Source organism: Mauremys reevesii, linkage group 2, assembly GCF_016161935.1.
Source record: "Mauremys reevesii isolate NIE-2019 linkage group 2, ASM1616193v1, whole genome shotgun sequence".
Classification (NCBI taxonomy): domain Eukaryota; kingdom Metazoa; phylum Chordata; order Testudines; family Geoemydidae; genus Mauremys; species Mauremys reevesii.
This window is the reverse complement of record NC_052624.1, coordinates 46300664-46315740: the sequence shown is the minus strand read 5'-3', so window position 1 is coordinate 46315740 and position 15077 is coordinate 46300664. Positions and strand designations below refer to the sequence as shown.

General features: G+C 41.9%; 1 protein-coding gene across 1 annotated transcript in view; it reads left to right on the top strand.

Moving 5' to 3' along the window:
- Positions 1–8025, top strand: part of CALCR (calcitonin receptor) — a 240080-nt gene extending 232055 nt beyond the window's left edge. The window contains exon 13 of the mRNA XM_039525170.1: positions 6681–8025. Coding sequence (XP_039381104.1) covers positions 6681–6902 — 222 coding nt within the window. The 3' untranslated portion in view covers positions 6903–8025. The remainder of the gene's footprint in view (positions 1–6680) is intronic.
- Positions 8026–15077: the final 7052 nt, after the last annotated feature.

Below are 15077 nucleotides of genomic sequence, written 5' to 3'. Positions count from 1 at the left end.
CCAATATCTTCATCAGATCCAGATTCTGGGCACCACAAAGTTCGGTGGGTGTTTGGATCTGGCATTCTGTGTTGGCCCATTCAGCCCACTATTTTGATTTGGAGAAGAGTGATGCTTCATGCATTCTTCCAACACACAGCTAAACTGCCGGTGGTAGGAGACCTCCATAACTGTTAGTGAGTTCCCCAAAGGACGGAGATCTCTGTCCTCTTTGATGACTCCACCCTGACATCTCCAGGACCAGCGTCATAATACTGCTGTTAGTTGAGAATTGCTTCCTCAGTGTTCAGCCACTCTAAAAATCTACATCATCTGACTGATTGTCACTCAGCCAGAAGATCCAAATCACTGCGAGGATATCAGGGGACACAGTGAACACTCAGAATACACACTCATTGGATCCCTTGTCACTATACTCTTATTGACGTATATGGGGGTCATCAGAGGAATAGTCACATACTGTCTCCTAGTGACTGAGTGTCCTCTTCTGAACTGCCAACTTGGAATGAAATAGGAGGCAGCTCCATGGCTCTAGCACATCTAGCAAACCTGGACATCACAGAGGCATGTTTGGACTAAATAAAGCCTAAAATTAGATAAGAAATAGGGCCTGAGGTTGAAAAGTGGCTTCCAATTTTGCATGTACAGTGTTGCTCCCCTAAATAATTGCATGTGTATTCTATCACTCGGGTGTCTAACTACATCTGTAGATATGATGATGGTCTAATGCAGGGGTGGCCAACCTGTGACTCCGGAGCCACATGTGGCTCTTCAGAGGTTAATACGCAGCTCCTTATATAGGCACTGACTCCGAGGCTGGAGCTACAGATGCCAACTTTCCAGTGTGCTGTGGGGTGCTCACTGCTCAACCCCCCGTTCTGCCCCAGGTCCTGCCACCACTCCACCCCTTCCCCCAAGGCCCCTACCCCTTCCCTTGAGACTGCCATGCCCTCGTTCCTCCCCAATCCCCACCAGAGCCTCCTGTGCACTGCAACACAGCTGATTGCAGCGGGCAGGAGGCATGGGGAGAGAGTGGGAGGTGCTGATTGGTGGGGCTGCCGGTGGGCGGGAGGCACTGGGGGCTGGAGCGGGGTAGCGAATGCGGGGCTGCTGACATATTATTGTGGCTCTTTGGCAATGTTCATTGGTAAATTCTGGCTCCTTCTCAGGCTCAGATTAGCCACCCCTGGTCTAATGAATCCATGATGAAATGGCTCATATATATCAACAATGAGAGATGTGCTTAGAAATCTTATCATTTGCACTTACCTTTGCAAACAGCCCATCAGTTAAAAAAGTTACAAGTTAATATTTAGCAATGTCACACAATGTGTGCATATAGCAGCTGTAAAATTCATGAACCCATTTATAGTCGTCAGTAATTTGAAAATAATTATGGGCATATTTTATAGCACATATACCCAAGGCTATCTGCTAGTACATGCAAATCAGGAAGCTGTTGGTAGATATCCAAGTAGCATAAAATGTGCTCACAGTTGTCTAGTCCAAGTGCCTGCGCTAACGTGGGTGAAGTGTGGCAGAAAAGAGGCGGCTGGAAAGGTGAAATCCGTCCCCAGGGGTCAAGGCTACAATGCAGCCCCCATAGAGCGCCTTTCTCCCCGACGTGGATTTCACCCATAATGGGTAGGTTTTGAGTTATAAAAATAAACACTACTCATAAAAGAATGTCAGAATAGGGGCACCTATATTAAGAAAGGGACGATTTTACACTCATCCAGTCTAACTTCACAACCATTAGGACCAGCCTTCAGTGATCTAATAGACTGAGCTCAAGGCTAGGAGCCAGGAACTACAGAGCTCTCAGCCCAGCTCTGCTAAGAAATCCCTGTGCCGCATTTGGCAAGTCATCTACTTTCTCTATTTCAGTTTCCATCTGTGAAATCAGGGTAATAGCAATTAGTTCCCTGCCTCCCTCTGAGGATTAGTTAGCTCTGTACATGGCTGTCGAAGCACTAAGTAAACTTATTATAGCATCAGTGGATGAAGATGATTTTCTACAAACTAGACAAAAGACAAACTCAGTGGGTAGGATGACACCTGGAAGTGAGAGGCTGTCTCCATAGAGGCCAGTGCTGCAGTCCTTCCTCTGCCAAAACTCTTATTGATTTCAATGGGAGTTTTGCCAGTACAGATAGCAGTACTCAGGGCTGGCTCCAGGCACCAGCGGAGGAGGCACGTGCCTGGGGCAGCACATGCTAAGGGGCGGCATTCCGTCCATTCTTGGGGCAGCACAGTCTGGGTGTCTTTTTTTTTTTTTTGCTTCGGCCGTTCGGTCAGCTTTTTTATTTTCTTTCCTTTTTTTTTTGCTTGGTACAGCAAAAATGGTGGAGCCGGCCTTGGCAGCACTGGGCCCACAGTGTTCTATAGAGATTCAGTTAAGCGACCTTATTAATCTTCAGACATTTTCTCTTTCTGGAAAGGTAGTGTCTACACCTCGCCTCCCTTTTGTACTCGATCACTTTCTTCCAAATTCCAGTTATTCTTTCAGGTGCAAAAGGGAAGAGAGGGAGGTTGAATGCCATAATCTTGGTAAAGAGAAGAGATACTGCCCCTGGTTAGCATCAGTGGCAGCACTAGGCACCTCAAAAAAGGGGTTTGAAAGGGACAGCCTGAGATCCCTCCACACTGGTCCTTGGAGTTGGCCTGGCATTGAAAGGACCATCTGCTACTGTCTCCCAGAGATAGGCACTCCAGCATGTGTTACCTCCTGGGTTTCTGGAGAATTCTGGCTGAGTCAACCAGAATTCCTCCTGGGGCTCATGCTGCAGCTTGGATCGAATGCACAGCATAGATTAAAGCTATAGTCAGGTCCTCAGGCTTGGTGAAAGACCATTTCCAAACCTTTATATCCAAATACTGCCAGGTCACTAGAATGCAGAGTGATATTTCATGGAAAAACATACTATGACAGAGGTAAGGACTTAGCATTAATGTGACAGAAGTTCCGTTCCTCAATGATTTACTTTGTACTACTGGGTCATTCACTTCGAGGCATAAGCAGATGATCTCTGTCCAAAACCAATGCTCCCAAGACTTATTAGCCTTTCACATCAGTATTTGCAGCAAGCCACACATTCACTTCCTCACTGCAAATTATTTTCCTCCATTCCATACAAGCCCAGCCTACAGCACTGCCCGCCAAGACACTGAATAAGAAGCCACTGAACATTACTGATGTCTTAACTAATAGGAAAAGAAGAAAGTGAATGTGTAAATTATGGGGATGATTTTTCTCAGTTCCCTAAGTTGAGAGCTGGCCCCACCCATGACTGCAGAATGTTATTCTTGTGAAGGGACAACAGCAGCACTGCGGTACCTCTCTCCAACAACAACACTATACAGATGGTCTGAGCTTTCTGCGTTGGCCAGCTCAGTAGACCATACTTCCAGTTCTGAGGTTACTTCTAGACTGGAAGGTTGGCCAAGAAAATGGAAAATCTGTTTGAAAATATAGCCATGTATCTTTCTTGCCAAAGAGGTGTGAATGGCTGGCAGAGAACAGAAAACATTTTAAAGAGCTGAAGAATCAAGTAAACCCAAACTTCCTCCTTATTTTAGACTTTGGTTTATTTCATGCATCATTGTGGTGTAACACCCAGTTGATAATCTCTTTGATTATTAACATAATAATATACTGCACATGATTTTTAAAAGCACAGTCATGTAGCTAACAAATTTCAAATCTGCATATGAATAGTTTTAATTAGTAGAGGATATGATCATTTGAGATCAGTTCACTATTCCTTGGCATTAGCACAGAAATACAGTTTAACTCAATTTGTAAATGCAGCAGAATCTCATAAACCAAAGGTTCAGTGAAGAATTAAAAACACATATACTTTTACCTTATGCATTCGGTACTACATGGAGCTCATTCATTTTAATTCATGGCACTTTTAACCCTGGGTTGAATTGGGAGAAGAATGCCTGCACTCTTCCAAACTCCCCACAATCAAAGCTTTACCCCTTGATGAGATCAAAATGAGCTGCTACTCACAGTAGATTGTGCAGCTCTTCATACTATGATCAGGCCTCTCTTCTTTAAGTCCTATTCTTCCCTAACCTGCATTTGTCCTGGTGCAACCTCAGACCACAGCACGAGTAAAAGCAGCTTGAGAGTGCTCACCCACTCTCTGCAGCAGCATTCCCTCCCACCCTGGACCCACAGGGGCCTTTTCACTTGTCCTGAGCTCCTCATGGAGAATGGAGGGGGAAGACATAGTTGGGCCAGGAGCAAGAGCAGGGGACACATCGTCCTCCTCCTTCCAGCCGCATGGAGTTTACTCAGAAAGGGTAAACTCCAAATCATCTTTTCTGCACCAACCCACACCAACCCACACTCCAGTAGCCTCCAGGGCAGCGATGGCCAGGGGGAGTCCCTGCTCACAGTGCAGCCCCAATGGAGTTGTGTTCCAAGGTAGGTAAGGGGGAAAAGGGGCTGCTGGTGGCTAGAGCTAGTGTAGAGAAACAAGGTTTCTGCACAGGTTGCCCTGGCCTCACTCTGATCCAGCAGGTTTCAAGGACTGTCCTCCAGGCCTTTCCCCACGGGTGGGTGGGAAACCCTATATCCTCCTGCTCCACAGAATGATGTGGGAAAATTCTCCGAATGAATCCTTGCAAAGATTGCTTCCCCTGGTCCCTTCCTGATGTGAGCCACTGCATTTACACCCAATATGAACCACTGTAAGGGTGAAAGCTGCTCATTAAGTAACCGAAATCCATACAGGACTTACCTACAATTCTGTACTAAAGCTTTGCCACTGTATTAGCAATGCCTTGTCACATTAGATCATACCGGAGCTCCTTTTCACTAATTGAATTTCTGCAATGGCATGATACGAAAATCTCATTAATGCAGCTCATTCCCCTCAGTATTACCATAATAAACTTTGGTCATGCCCCTTACAAGTCAGGATGCACAGTGGTTTCCAGTATAATCTTAGGCTTTTTCTGTGCTTGGCCTATAGCACAAATACATTCAGCCATTCTTGAGTTATGGGAGAGTAAATAAACAACACTTCTCCAGCTGAAAACAATTCTAACCACATTGTCTTCAACTGGACTACAGCAAATAGCTGAGATGGCTACCGTTTTTGTTATGTGTTAAGGGCCCTGCAAATGCTTGCTTACTCACACGAGTAGTCCTGTTGAAGTCAGTGCAACTACTTGCATGAGGAAGGATTTTTAGGATCACTTGGCTTGGCCTTTGGCTTAAAAATACAAAGTTGCAAGCAACTGAAATATCCCTTCCTAGCATAGTGACGTAACCCACTGTATGCTCTGTAAGCATCTCAGGCCTGGTCTACACTAGGGTGGGGGGTCGAACTAAGGTACGTGACTTCAGCTACGCGAATAGCGTAGCTGAAGTCGAACTACCTTAGTTCGAACTTCTTACCTGTCCAGATGCCACGGGATCGAAGTCCGCGGCTCCCCCGTCGACTCCGCCACCGCCGTTCGCGGTGGTGGAGTTCCGGAGTCGACGGGAGCGCGTTCGGAGTTCAAACTATCACATCTAGATTAGACGCGATAGTTCGAACTCCGAGAAGTCGAACGCTACCCGTCGACCCGGCCGTAAGTATGGATGTACCCTCAGAGTTTTAGCAATGCCTAATGAAGCCTCACCTTTATATGACATGACAGTAGCTTCCCTCCATCCCACCAGAGAGGCACAGAGGCTGCTGCTGCTGCTATTTGTGTGTGGGTGACATTTTACTGTCTATGAACTAATAAAATGCATTAGAATTCGGGCATTACCAGGGGTCTGAAAGACATTAAAATGTTGCCACCCAAGTCAAAGGTACAGCCTATCTTAGGGCTAGTCTGGGTGTTTAGACACAGCCCTGAGCAGAGGCTGGTAGTTAATCTGTACCACCCCGGAGCACTGTGACACCGGGGCACATCCGTATGTCTCAGTTCCTCACCTTCTTGCTCCCAGCGTAGTTATTTACATCATGTTGTTGCAGTAAATTACTACCCACCCCAACACTCTGGCTTTGTCTGTTCCCCTCTTATTTTCCACACACCTGCTTTGGGGAGGGAGCAAGCAGATGAGTACCCCCATTCGTTCCTTCGTGCCTGGACCCAAGGCCTGGGAAAGACCAGTTAGGATGTTAAGGAGGTTTGGTATTCCTCTGCATGGTTATATAGGCCGTGTCACAACTGGGCCCCCAGCTCTGAAATACATTTTACTTCAGCTGTCTGAGGAAATTGCTTTCTCCTCCTCCCCGTGATGGTGTATGTACAAAGGATGAAAACCACCACCAGGCAGTGGGCCAGCACCAAGGTCTGTGCATCACTTCAGTATTCATGGCTAGTTTAGCTGGGGCAAAATGTCCTGAGTGTACACCACTTAAGCTACACTGCTGAAGTTTTACTTGAGCGTTGTGTGCTGGCTCTCTGCACTGAGGACAGTTCACCCACAATAAAACTATTCTTGAGTATTTTTCAACCAGTTCTAACCTCAAAGCAAGGTGGAGACGAGATTAAAATAAACATTTGGTGAAAAGCAATGGCACTGGGTTAATATTGCAAAGTAGAATTTCCAGCATTATCAAAAAAGGGAAGGGAGCCAGCTTGTGCCTTGTGATGCCAGTTAAAAATCCCAGCCAAATCCATCGACTAATTAAAATGATAAAACTATTGCTTGGCTTCCCTTGCAGGTACAGGGCGCTCTAAAAAGGCAATGGATGCAGTATAAGACCCAATGGGGGCAAAGACGACGCGAGCACTGCTCTACGCGATCTACCTCCTACACAGCAACATCCATCACCGAGGTCCCCGTTTATCTGTATCATCACGATTCCACCAACGAACAGTTAAATGGAAAATACATAGATGACTCTGAACTCGTTGCATTAAAATCTGGAGAGACGTCTGCCTAGCTCAGAAGAAAACAAGACAAACAGGTCATTTTGCATTCTGTTCATGGCAGGGTGGGGCGAAGGGAAGGAGTGCAGACTTGAGTGCCACTATGAGAGAGTGCTAAACAGAACACATCATATGCAAACTACAGAAGCATCAGCTTTGGCCAGTGATGGCCCAGCGAGAGTCTGCCTGAGAGAGGTGGATATAGTATTTGATACTACTACAGCATGCTGCTTTTAGAAACGGGACTGAGGATGGAACTATTCAATGAAACATTTGGATTTTCCACAGTTCCTGCTATTGGCCATATGGCACACAGATTCAATAGTCGTAACAATTCAAGGTAACCCACAGAAGATATAGAAGAACGGATTAGTTCATAGAAAGGAGTGTTCAGTTTCCAGACTGGACTAACTACATGAAAGATTGGAAGTGTTCAGTATTTGTTGCTTTAAATACCTTTCTTTCACCCTAAACTTTAAACAATCATCTTTCATTAGGTGTAACAGGCTTGGAATCTATTGTTGTTTTCATTTTAATCAGCTCTGCTGCTTTCCTGAAAATGGTTGCACTTGGGTGGGAGGGGAGAAACCCATCATTCCAAGGTATTCAAATCCTTAGCTCAAAAGGATTTCATACAGAATTACTCTCCTGACATCAGGTGCATAACAGAAATGAAGGTAAACTATTTATTGTATTAAAAACATTCAACACTAGTAGGCATAAGCATCGGTAGAGAAACAAACCACTTCTTTGGAAGCCTCATGAAAGTCCTGGAATATCTTTTGTTCAAGCTGTGCTAGTTGTTCGATAATATTCATTAATGGGAAACCTGTAGCCATAATACTCCGCCCAGCAATCTGATAAGTAAGGAACAATTTTGCACTATGAATAAACTGTGAAATGTATTTGGAAATTAAGATTCTTGTTAATTGCTGTTGACACTCTGAGCCTCCAGCTGGGGAACATTTGCCTGGCTAATGAAGTTGTGTGCTGGCAGTAAAGGAGGCCAGTGGAAGAGATGAGGAACTAGTTTATACCAGGGTCACAGCTGAAGAAATATTCATTATTAGAAAGTCAATATTTTATGTAATTATTAAACACTAAAGGTCTTTTTATGATTGTTAAATGAGTCTTACAGCCAAGGAGTAACTTATTTATAGCCATAAGGCTCCTCTATTGCCAGTGTCAAATGACAGTTACACACCATTGGGCTGAGTAAAATAGCTACAATTTCTTTTCAAAGGTGAATGTAAAAGTCCTTGCAAATGGATAGGACCAGTGCCTGGGCAGCTCTGAGTAGAGCTTGTCAAACATTTTTGACAAACTCTCTTATACCAAATTTTTCTTTTCTTTTATTTTTTGCAAAAAAAAAATGCAGTCAGTGACACCAAAACATTCCATGAATTTGTGTCAATTTCTTTGAATTGTTTCAGTTAAAAAAAATCTAAAATATTTTTAAAATCATGTTTCATTTTGACATTTTCTAAATTAAATATTTAAATTATTTTATTCAAAAAGATTGTGTAGAAATTTCCTTTTAATTTTTTTTAAACACTCAATTGAAATAAAAACAATAAAATTTTCAGGTTGAACAAAATATTTTGTTTGACTTGAATCTTACATCTTTCTCTTTCAACTTTTGATTCAGTGAAAAAAAAAATTTAAATCTGTTTTTTCCCCCCAGAATTGCAAGTGCACCGAAAAACCTATTGTTCACCCACTTTTAGTTCTAGGTGCTTGCAAGTCCTAGGACTTTTTGCCTATAGAATTTATCTTGTATATAAAGTTCCCAAGTATCTCTGAAAGAATGTCCAGTGAAATGTATCACTATTTCTCCTCTGGTTTTCATGTAGTTGGGTAATTTTAAAGCCAACAATTAGTATTTGTACAATGAGGTCTTGACTTTTTTATTAGGTTAACCAGTGATTTGACACCTTTAAAAATAGGCCAGAAAGAGGCCATCCATTCTGTTTGCCTCCACTTCTACCTATTGTGTGATCCATGTATATTTGACAGCACAATTCTACCAGCCTCAGGCACAAAGAATGAAGAACAGAAGGGAGACAGTCACATCAGTCACATACCTCTGATGCCACAGACCTACCTACTCCTGTCTTTGGTGTCTCAATATCAGCATTCATCCATGAGTTGTTTGAAGGTTGATTTAGCACTTGTGTCACAATCCCATCTCTGGGATTCAAGGAGGAGACGCGATAGAGAAACAAGGGAGAACCAGGGAAGTAGGGAATGGAAAGGAGAAGGAAGAAGAGGAGGAGGAAATACTATCTCTGATGTCACAATTCCACTAACCAGTGACTTTTGCAGAGGCACCAGCTAGTTAAAAATATATTTTAAACTCCCTTTCTTCTGTATTTACTTGCGGAGATTCCATCCAAGGATTCGTTTTTCCCCTGCAAGAATCAAAGACTCGGTTAAGGCATAAACAAGTAATTGTGCTCTACTCTTAGCACTGCTTCGATTGCCTAAATTATAATTAGTTCTGAGAGTCCTAACCTCAGAGCTTGCCAGGTAAGTAAAGGAGGGAAGATATTTCAAATCCAGCACCTTGCTTTACAATGTCAATGCATTTGTAGCTCTTAAGTCTACAAATAGAGGGCCTGATCCTGCGGGAGGAATTCTGAGGAGAAGGAACTGCAGGATCCCGTTTGCATTCTGTTAGGGTGAAATTCATTCGTTAAGCTCATGCAAGGCCTGTGCAACACTTAACCACTGAGCATCTGATCCACAGCTATTGAAGTCAATGAAGAGATTCCAATTGACTTAAATGGGCTTTGAATGAGGCCCTAAAGTATTTGAATGGGACTTAAATAGTGCAGACCTTGTGTGGGCCCACTGCACAGACGTGAATTTCATGCTTGCTGATATGGGAGAGATTATAAACATTCTGTGCAGGATTAAGCCCCAAAGCTTTTCTGTGACACCTGCAAAATTGACATGGAGGACTATTGGCTGTCCCTAACTGTGCTAACCTCTACATTCCAACACACATATCGGGACCACATCTTCCTACCAAATGATCTTTCAAGAATGAGTTCACTGACAGCGGAATTCAGAGTTTATTTAATCCAGCTATGTATTTGGGAGAAAATATAGTCCTGTCCATTCACTCAGTGAAAAACCTTGGTTGGAGACCACTGAACATGTCTGCTTTGCTAACTGTACAAAAGAAGGTATTTTTTTCGGACAAGAGTGTTTTGTGTATTGCTATTTCTACTTTTGCTAGTAAGCTATGATGGGAGATGGAGGACTTAATAGTCAAAGAAAACAAGGCAGCTTTACTATGAATTTTATATTTCTGAACATTTTTGATGCATATTGTACTTTCCAGTAGGGCTCCAGCAGGTGTACTTAATTTCTAACTACAGGAAATAGATTATTGTAATAGAAATGTACATAATACGTAAGGTCTGATAAATGCTTGTGTAACTTATATGTACAAATTGTTTTTCAGAGTCTGTTATATTCATGTAAAGTACAATATTGACATATTTTTCTAAGGGAACATCATGTTTTGGCTTCTTCATTCATTGATTCATTCTACTTCATGAACTCAGCTAGAGCAACAAACTTCAGGATCTTGGTTTTCTCTTCATGTGATGGAAATTTCACATTCTGGTGTGAACCAGAGTAGCTGGAGTGATGTCAGTGGAATTACACCAATTTTCATCAGCTGAGAATCTGGCTTACAGCTCTACTTAATTCAATATTAGCTTCACATTGGGACTGCAGGTTAGAGCTGGTCAAAAAGTTTTCATCAAAACAAGGGGAACAGCCATGTTCATCAAAATTAAAATGTTTTGGAAAATGTATGATTTTGATGAAATTTCATCAAAACAACAAAGGCAAAAGGAGGCATTTTGATAAGGTTGAAACATCCCATTCTGACACTTGCAGAATGGAAGGTTTTGAGTTTTTTAAATTTCCAAATGACTTTTTTCAATACTAAATTAATTGCAGAGTTTATTTATATTAAAAGTTTAAAGGTCAAAATTAGAACCAAGTGTTTTGCTCTTGCCACAACTAAACATTTAGAATTTTGTTATGTGGGAAACTTAGTTTATTTTTTTTCGTTCTATTTTGGAATGGAAAAAAATATTAAAATCATGGAATTTCCTGTGAAACAGAAAATCCAACTCTCCCACCCAAGTCTACTTCATACGCATATTCTCTCCAGAGGTGTCTTCACACTCCATGTATGCCACAGACATTATAACCATGCCAGCATCACCTAGGCCTGCACAGAAAGCAGCAATGGGTTCAAGCCAGGGTCCTATGTACATAGATTCTCCAATGGCCCCCAGCATACCATACAAATGGTACAGAGGGGGTGCAGTTGATAATTGACTCATTAGACTGGAATAATTGCAGCAGTGTTGGAGAGGCTGTTTTTTTTATGTTGGGGTTTGAGGGGGAGAATTTCACCTCCTAGGTGGCTCTTCCCTGCGCCTGCATACAGTCTGACTACTAAGGTGTTACAAAGGTGAAGTGAATTTCACCTCTGTGCTTTATAGACAGCACTGAAGTCTCCATGACAATGATGGTGAGAACACTTCTATGACCAAGCAATAGCAATTTCTTGGCATGGACAAATCTAGCCTTTAGAAATGTTTATTATTCTAGCACATTTCACAAGAACAGCTCCTTTTTCTCCTCCAGGGCCATGCATAACATATGTACTAGAGTGTCAAAAAGCTGGAAGGAAAATTGGAGTCAATGGGTTTAAAGAGTAGTTTCAGGGAAGACAAAACCTATACCAAGAACTTTAGTAGGACCCCCCCTCCTCTGAAACCCCATCCCCTCCTATAACAACTCGTTTCACTTAATGTTGGCCCTGGCAGAAGTATTTGTACAGCTGGTTTGTTTGAGTAACTAAATCAAGCAGCAAGGTTCTCCTTGTTCTTCTTTATTAGGTACAGAAACTAAACAAAAATTCAAAAAATCACGCATGGAATGCTAAGACTGTTTTTTCATTTGGTCCATTTAAACGCCTAAGAAATATATTTCAATTAAAAAAAACGCAGCACAATTGGGAGAAATGGCTTGCTCCACCTTATAAAGTTAGCAGCAGCACTGCCTTAATTAAAGATTTGCCAGCATTTCCAGTGCAAACTCCCCCATTTCATGTGTTTATAACTTGGCAATAAAACTTTGCTCTGGGATGGAACTTTCTTCTGGGATGCAAAAATCTCAGCGCATTCCTGTTCTAATTTTTTTTCCCCTTACAAATATTAACAAAAAACAATGTTTGACTCATTTCAATTATATACATTCTAAAAACTAACAAAATAAAGATGTCTTAGTTTTGAGTGCTTTGCATTTTTGTAACTCAAATATGTCTTCATGATACAGGCATGCATGTAGGTTTGGCTATTGCTGACTCATATGGAAATTTGTATGCATATGCATAGAACAGTAATTGACTGCAACGCAATTATAGTTTACCAAATTTAGGGCCAGATTTTGGCTCTCTTTTCATGGGAAGAGGCATAGAAGGCCTCACTCTTCTAAAGGACTGTTCAGGGGCAGCCTGAATCCCAGCGCTTGTGCTCCTTGGGCCCAATCCTAACCACCACCTTGAAATCAATGGCAGTTTTGCTACTATCTACAGTCACAGCAGCACTGGGACCTTTGAGTTCCAAGGTGCAGGAGAGGCACAATTATGGCCATAGCAATATATTTACAAAATGGGGTGAGGATGTGGAGGCAAGACCTCCGTCCGAAGAAGTTGACAGTCTGAGGCCAGCACTGAGGGGACCTCACATTCCACCTCCAAAAAAAAAAAAAAAAAAAAGACGCATACAGCCACATTCGTGTGTGTCTATATAGGCAAAATATAATTCCCTTACAGTCCTAAGTTCATATCCACTGCCAGAAACACTGTGCTGTTCTCTGACTTCGCCAATTATTTGGCAGAGGTTGTAATTAAAAGTACCTTTAATATAAAAGTAAACATATTACATGTACTCCAGATATTTCTGTGCAGCATGGTATTGTACAGATACTTCTAGATAGATCCTTAATCTATATATAAGCAGCTCTGGGTTGAATCTTCAGCCAGCACCTCTTTCAGGACCAGGAAAAACCTTAAAAGGGAAAAATACCTCTCACCATTGAAAAATAAAGATTAGCATGTTTCCCTCAGTTTAGTACACTGTAGCTGTGCATCAGAGTTTTAAACCAACTGTTAAATTGTGCATGAAGTCTCAGGGTGGAGGGAGGATCTCTGTTCTGCAGTAAGATGTTTGATTACCTTTGCATGTCATTTGTCGATATAGATTAGGTGCTCAAGTTTGAGAATGTTGCCCAGAACATGAATGTTGTCTCTTATTACAAGTTGAAAGGGGTAAAAAGACACTATCTCTAACAGGGCACAGATATATTATAGTTTGATAGATGGTTGCATTTGGTTCTATTGCGTAACATCAGCCATGTGTGAGAGTGTAAGCTGAGTGTTACAAGACACCACTGGCCATGCTTTACCCAAACACCTTTTGAGAGAAAATGTAGGTGAGGTAATATCTTTTATTGGACCAGCTTTTGCTGATGGAAGGCACAAGTTTTGAGCGACACAGAGCTCTTCTTTAGCTCTGGGGAAGAAAGCAGCGTGTCTGAGCTAAATATAAGTTAGGACAGAAAAAGTGATAAAAGACAAAGCCCCTTTTCACAAAGCTATCACTCCATTTCTGATCTTTCAATATTTGTCCTCAAGGGACACCAATACAACACCTTCAAAAGGCTTGCCTGGGAGCTTAAATTCATAACTCTGCTAGACACCAAAAGCCGTGGACTTAACAGGGACACTGGTTTTCCAGGGCTTTATGGCCCATTGCAATTTGTAACACTGCCACCAGCTACCCTTAACTGCCCACTTCTAACCCTCAATTGCCCACTTCATTTCAAGTGACCACCTCATGCTGGCCCAAACTGTATTTATCTCAGGCTACTGCTACACTAGAGAGCTTACAGGCCTGTGCCACTGTAAGCTCTCTGTGTAGCTGTTCTAAGACAACAGAAGAGAGGGCTCATGTCAGCTTAACTAGTCCAGCCCCCATGAGCGTAGGTAGCTATGTCGGCAGGAGAAGCTCTCCCGCTGACATAGTGCACCACATAGCAACATAATTTATGTTGACTTAAGCTGTAGTGTAGCCATAGCCTCAGATATTCTGCTTCCTTCTCCAGACCGGAAGAAGAGCTCTGTGTAGCTCAAAACCTTGTACCTTCCACCAACAGAAGTTGGCCCAATAAAAGATATTACCTCACCCACCTTGTCTCTCTCATATCCAGGGACACTGCAAACAGACACCTTTTGTGATCTGTTCTGCATTTTTCTCCTCCTTGTCTTCCTTTTCTCTTTGCTCTTTCATCTGTGCATCAGCCAGAAATCATACACCTTTTCATGGAGATCATTTCTTCTGTACAGCCAGAATTTCCACATTTTATTGCCTACTGTTAATTCCACTTGTGCACTCCTGTCTGATGAATGTCAAGAGTACAAATTCTTTGGAGACTTATTTTAATACCTACTAGATAATATTGTCCACACAAGTTTTTCACGCTAATATTTTAACAAATTACATTACAGTAGAACCTCAGAGTTATGAAGACCAGAGTTACAAACTGACCAGTCAACCATACACCTCATTTGGAACCAGACGTATGCAACCAGGCAGCAGCAGAGACCAAAAAAAAAAAAAGCAAGTACAGTACTGTGCTAAGCATAAATTACTAAAAAAAAAGTCAAAGTTTTTGAAAAAAGATTTGACAAAGTAAGGAAACTATTTATGTGCTTGTTTCATTTAAATTAAAATGGCTAAAAGCAGCAGTTTTCTTCTACATAATTAAGTTTCAAAGTTGTATTAAGTCAATGTTCAGTTATAAACTTTTGAAAGAACAACCAAAACGTTTTGTTCAGAGTTATCAACATTTCAGCTTTGTGAACAACCTCCATTCCCTTGGTGTTCATAATTCTGAGATTTTACCGTATATAAATTAAGGATGCTCATTTTCAACAAAGTTAGGGAAAAAGTATTGAGCACATAGTCCAAAAACATTCAGAAACAAAATAAATGATATCTTCTATCTACCTGCAACTGACTTACTTTTTTTTAAATTAAACCAGCATCCAAAAGTGGATTTGGAAGCAATTTTGAAGGAATTTACACTGCAGG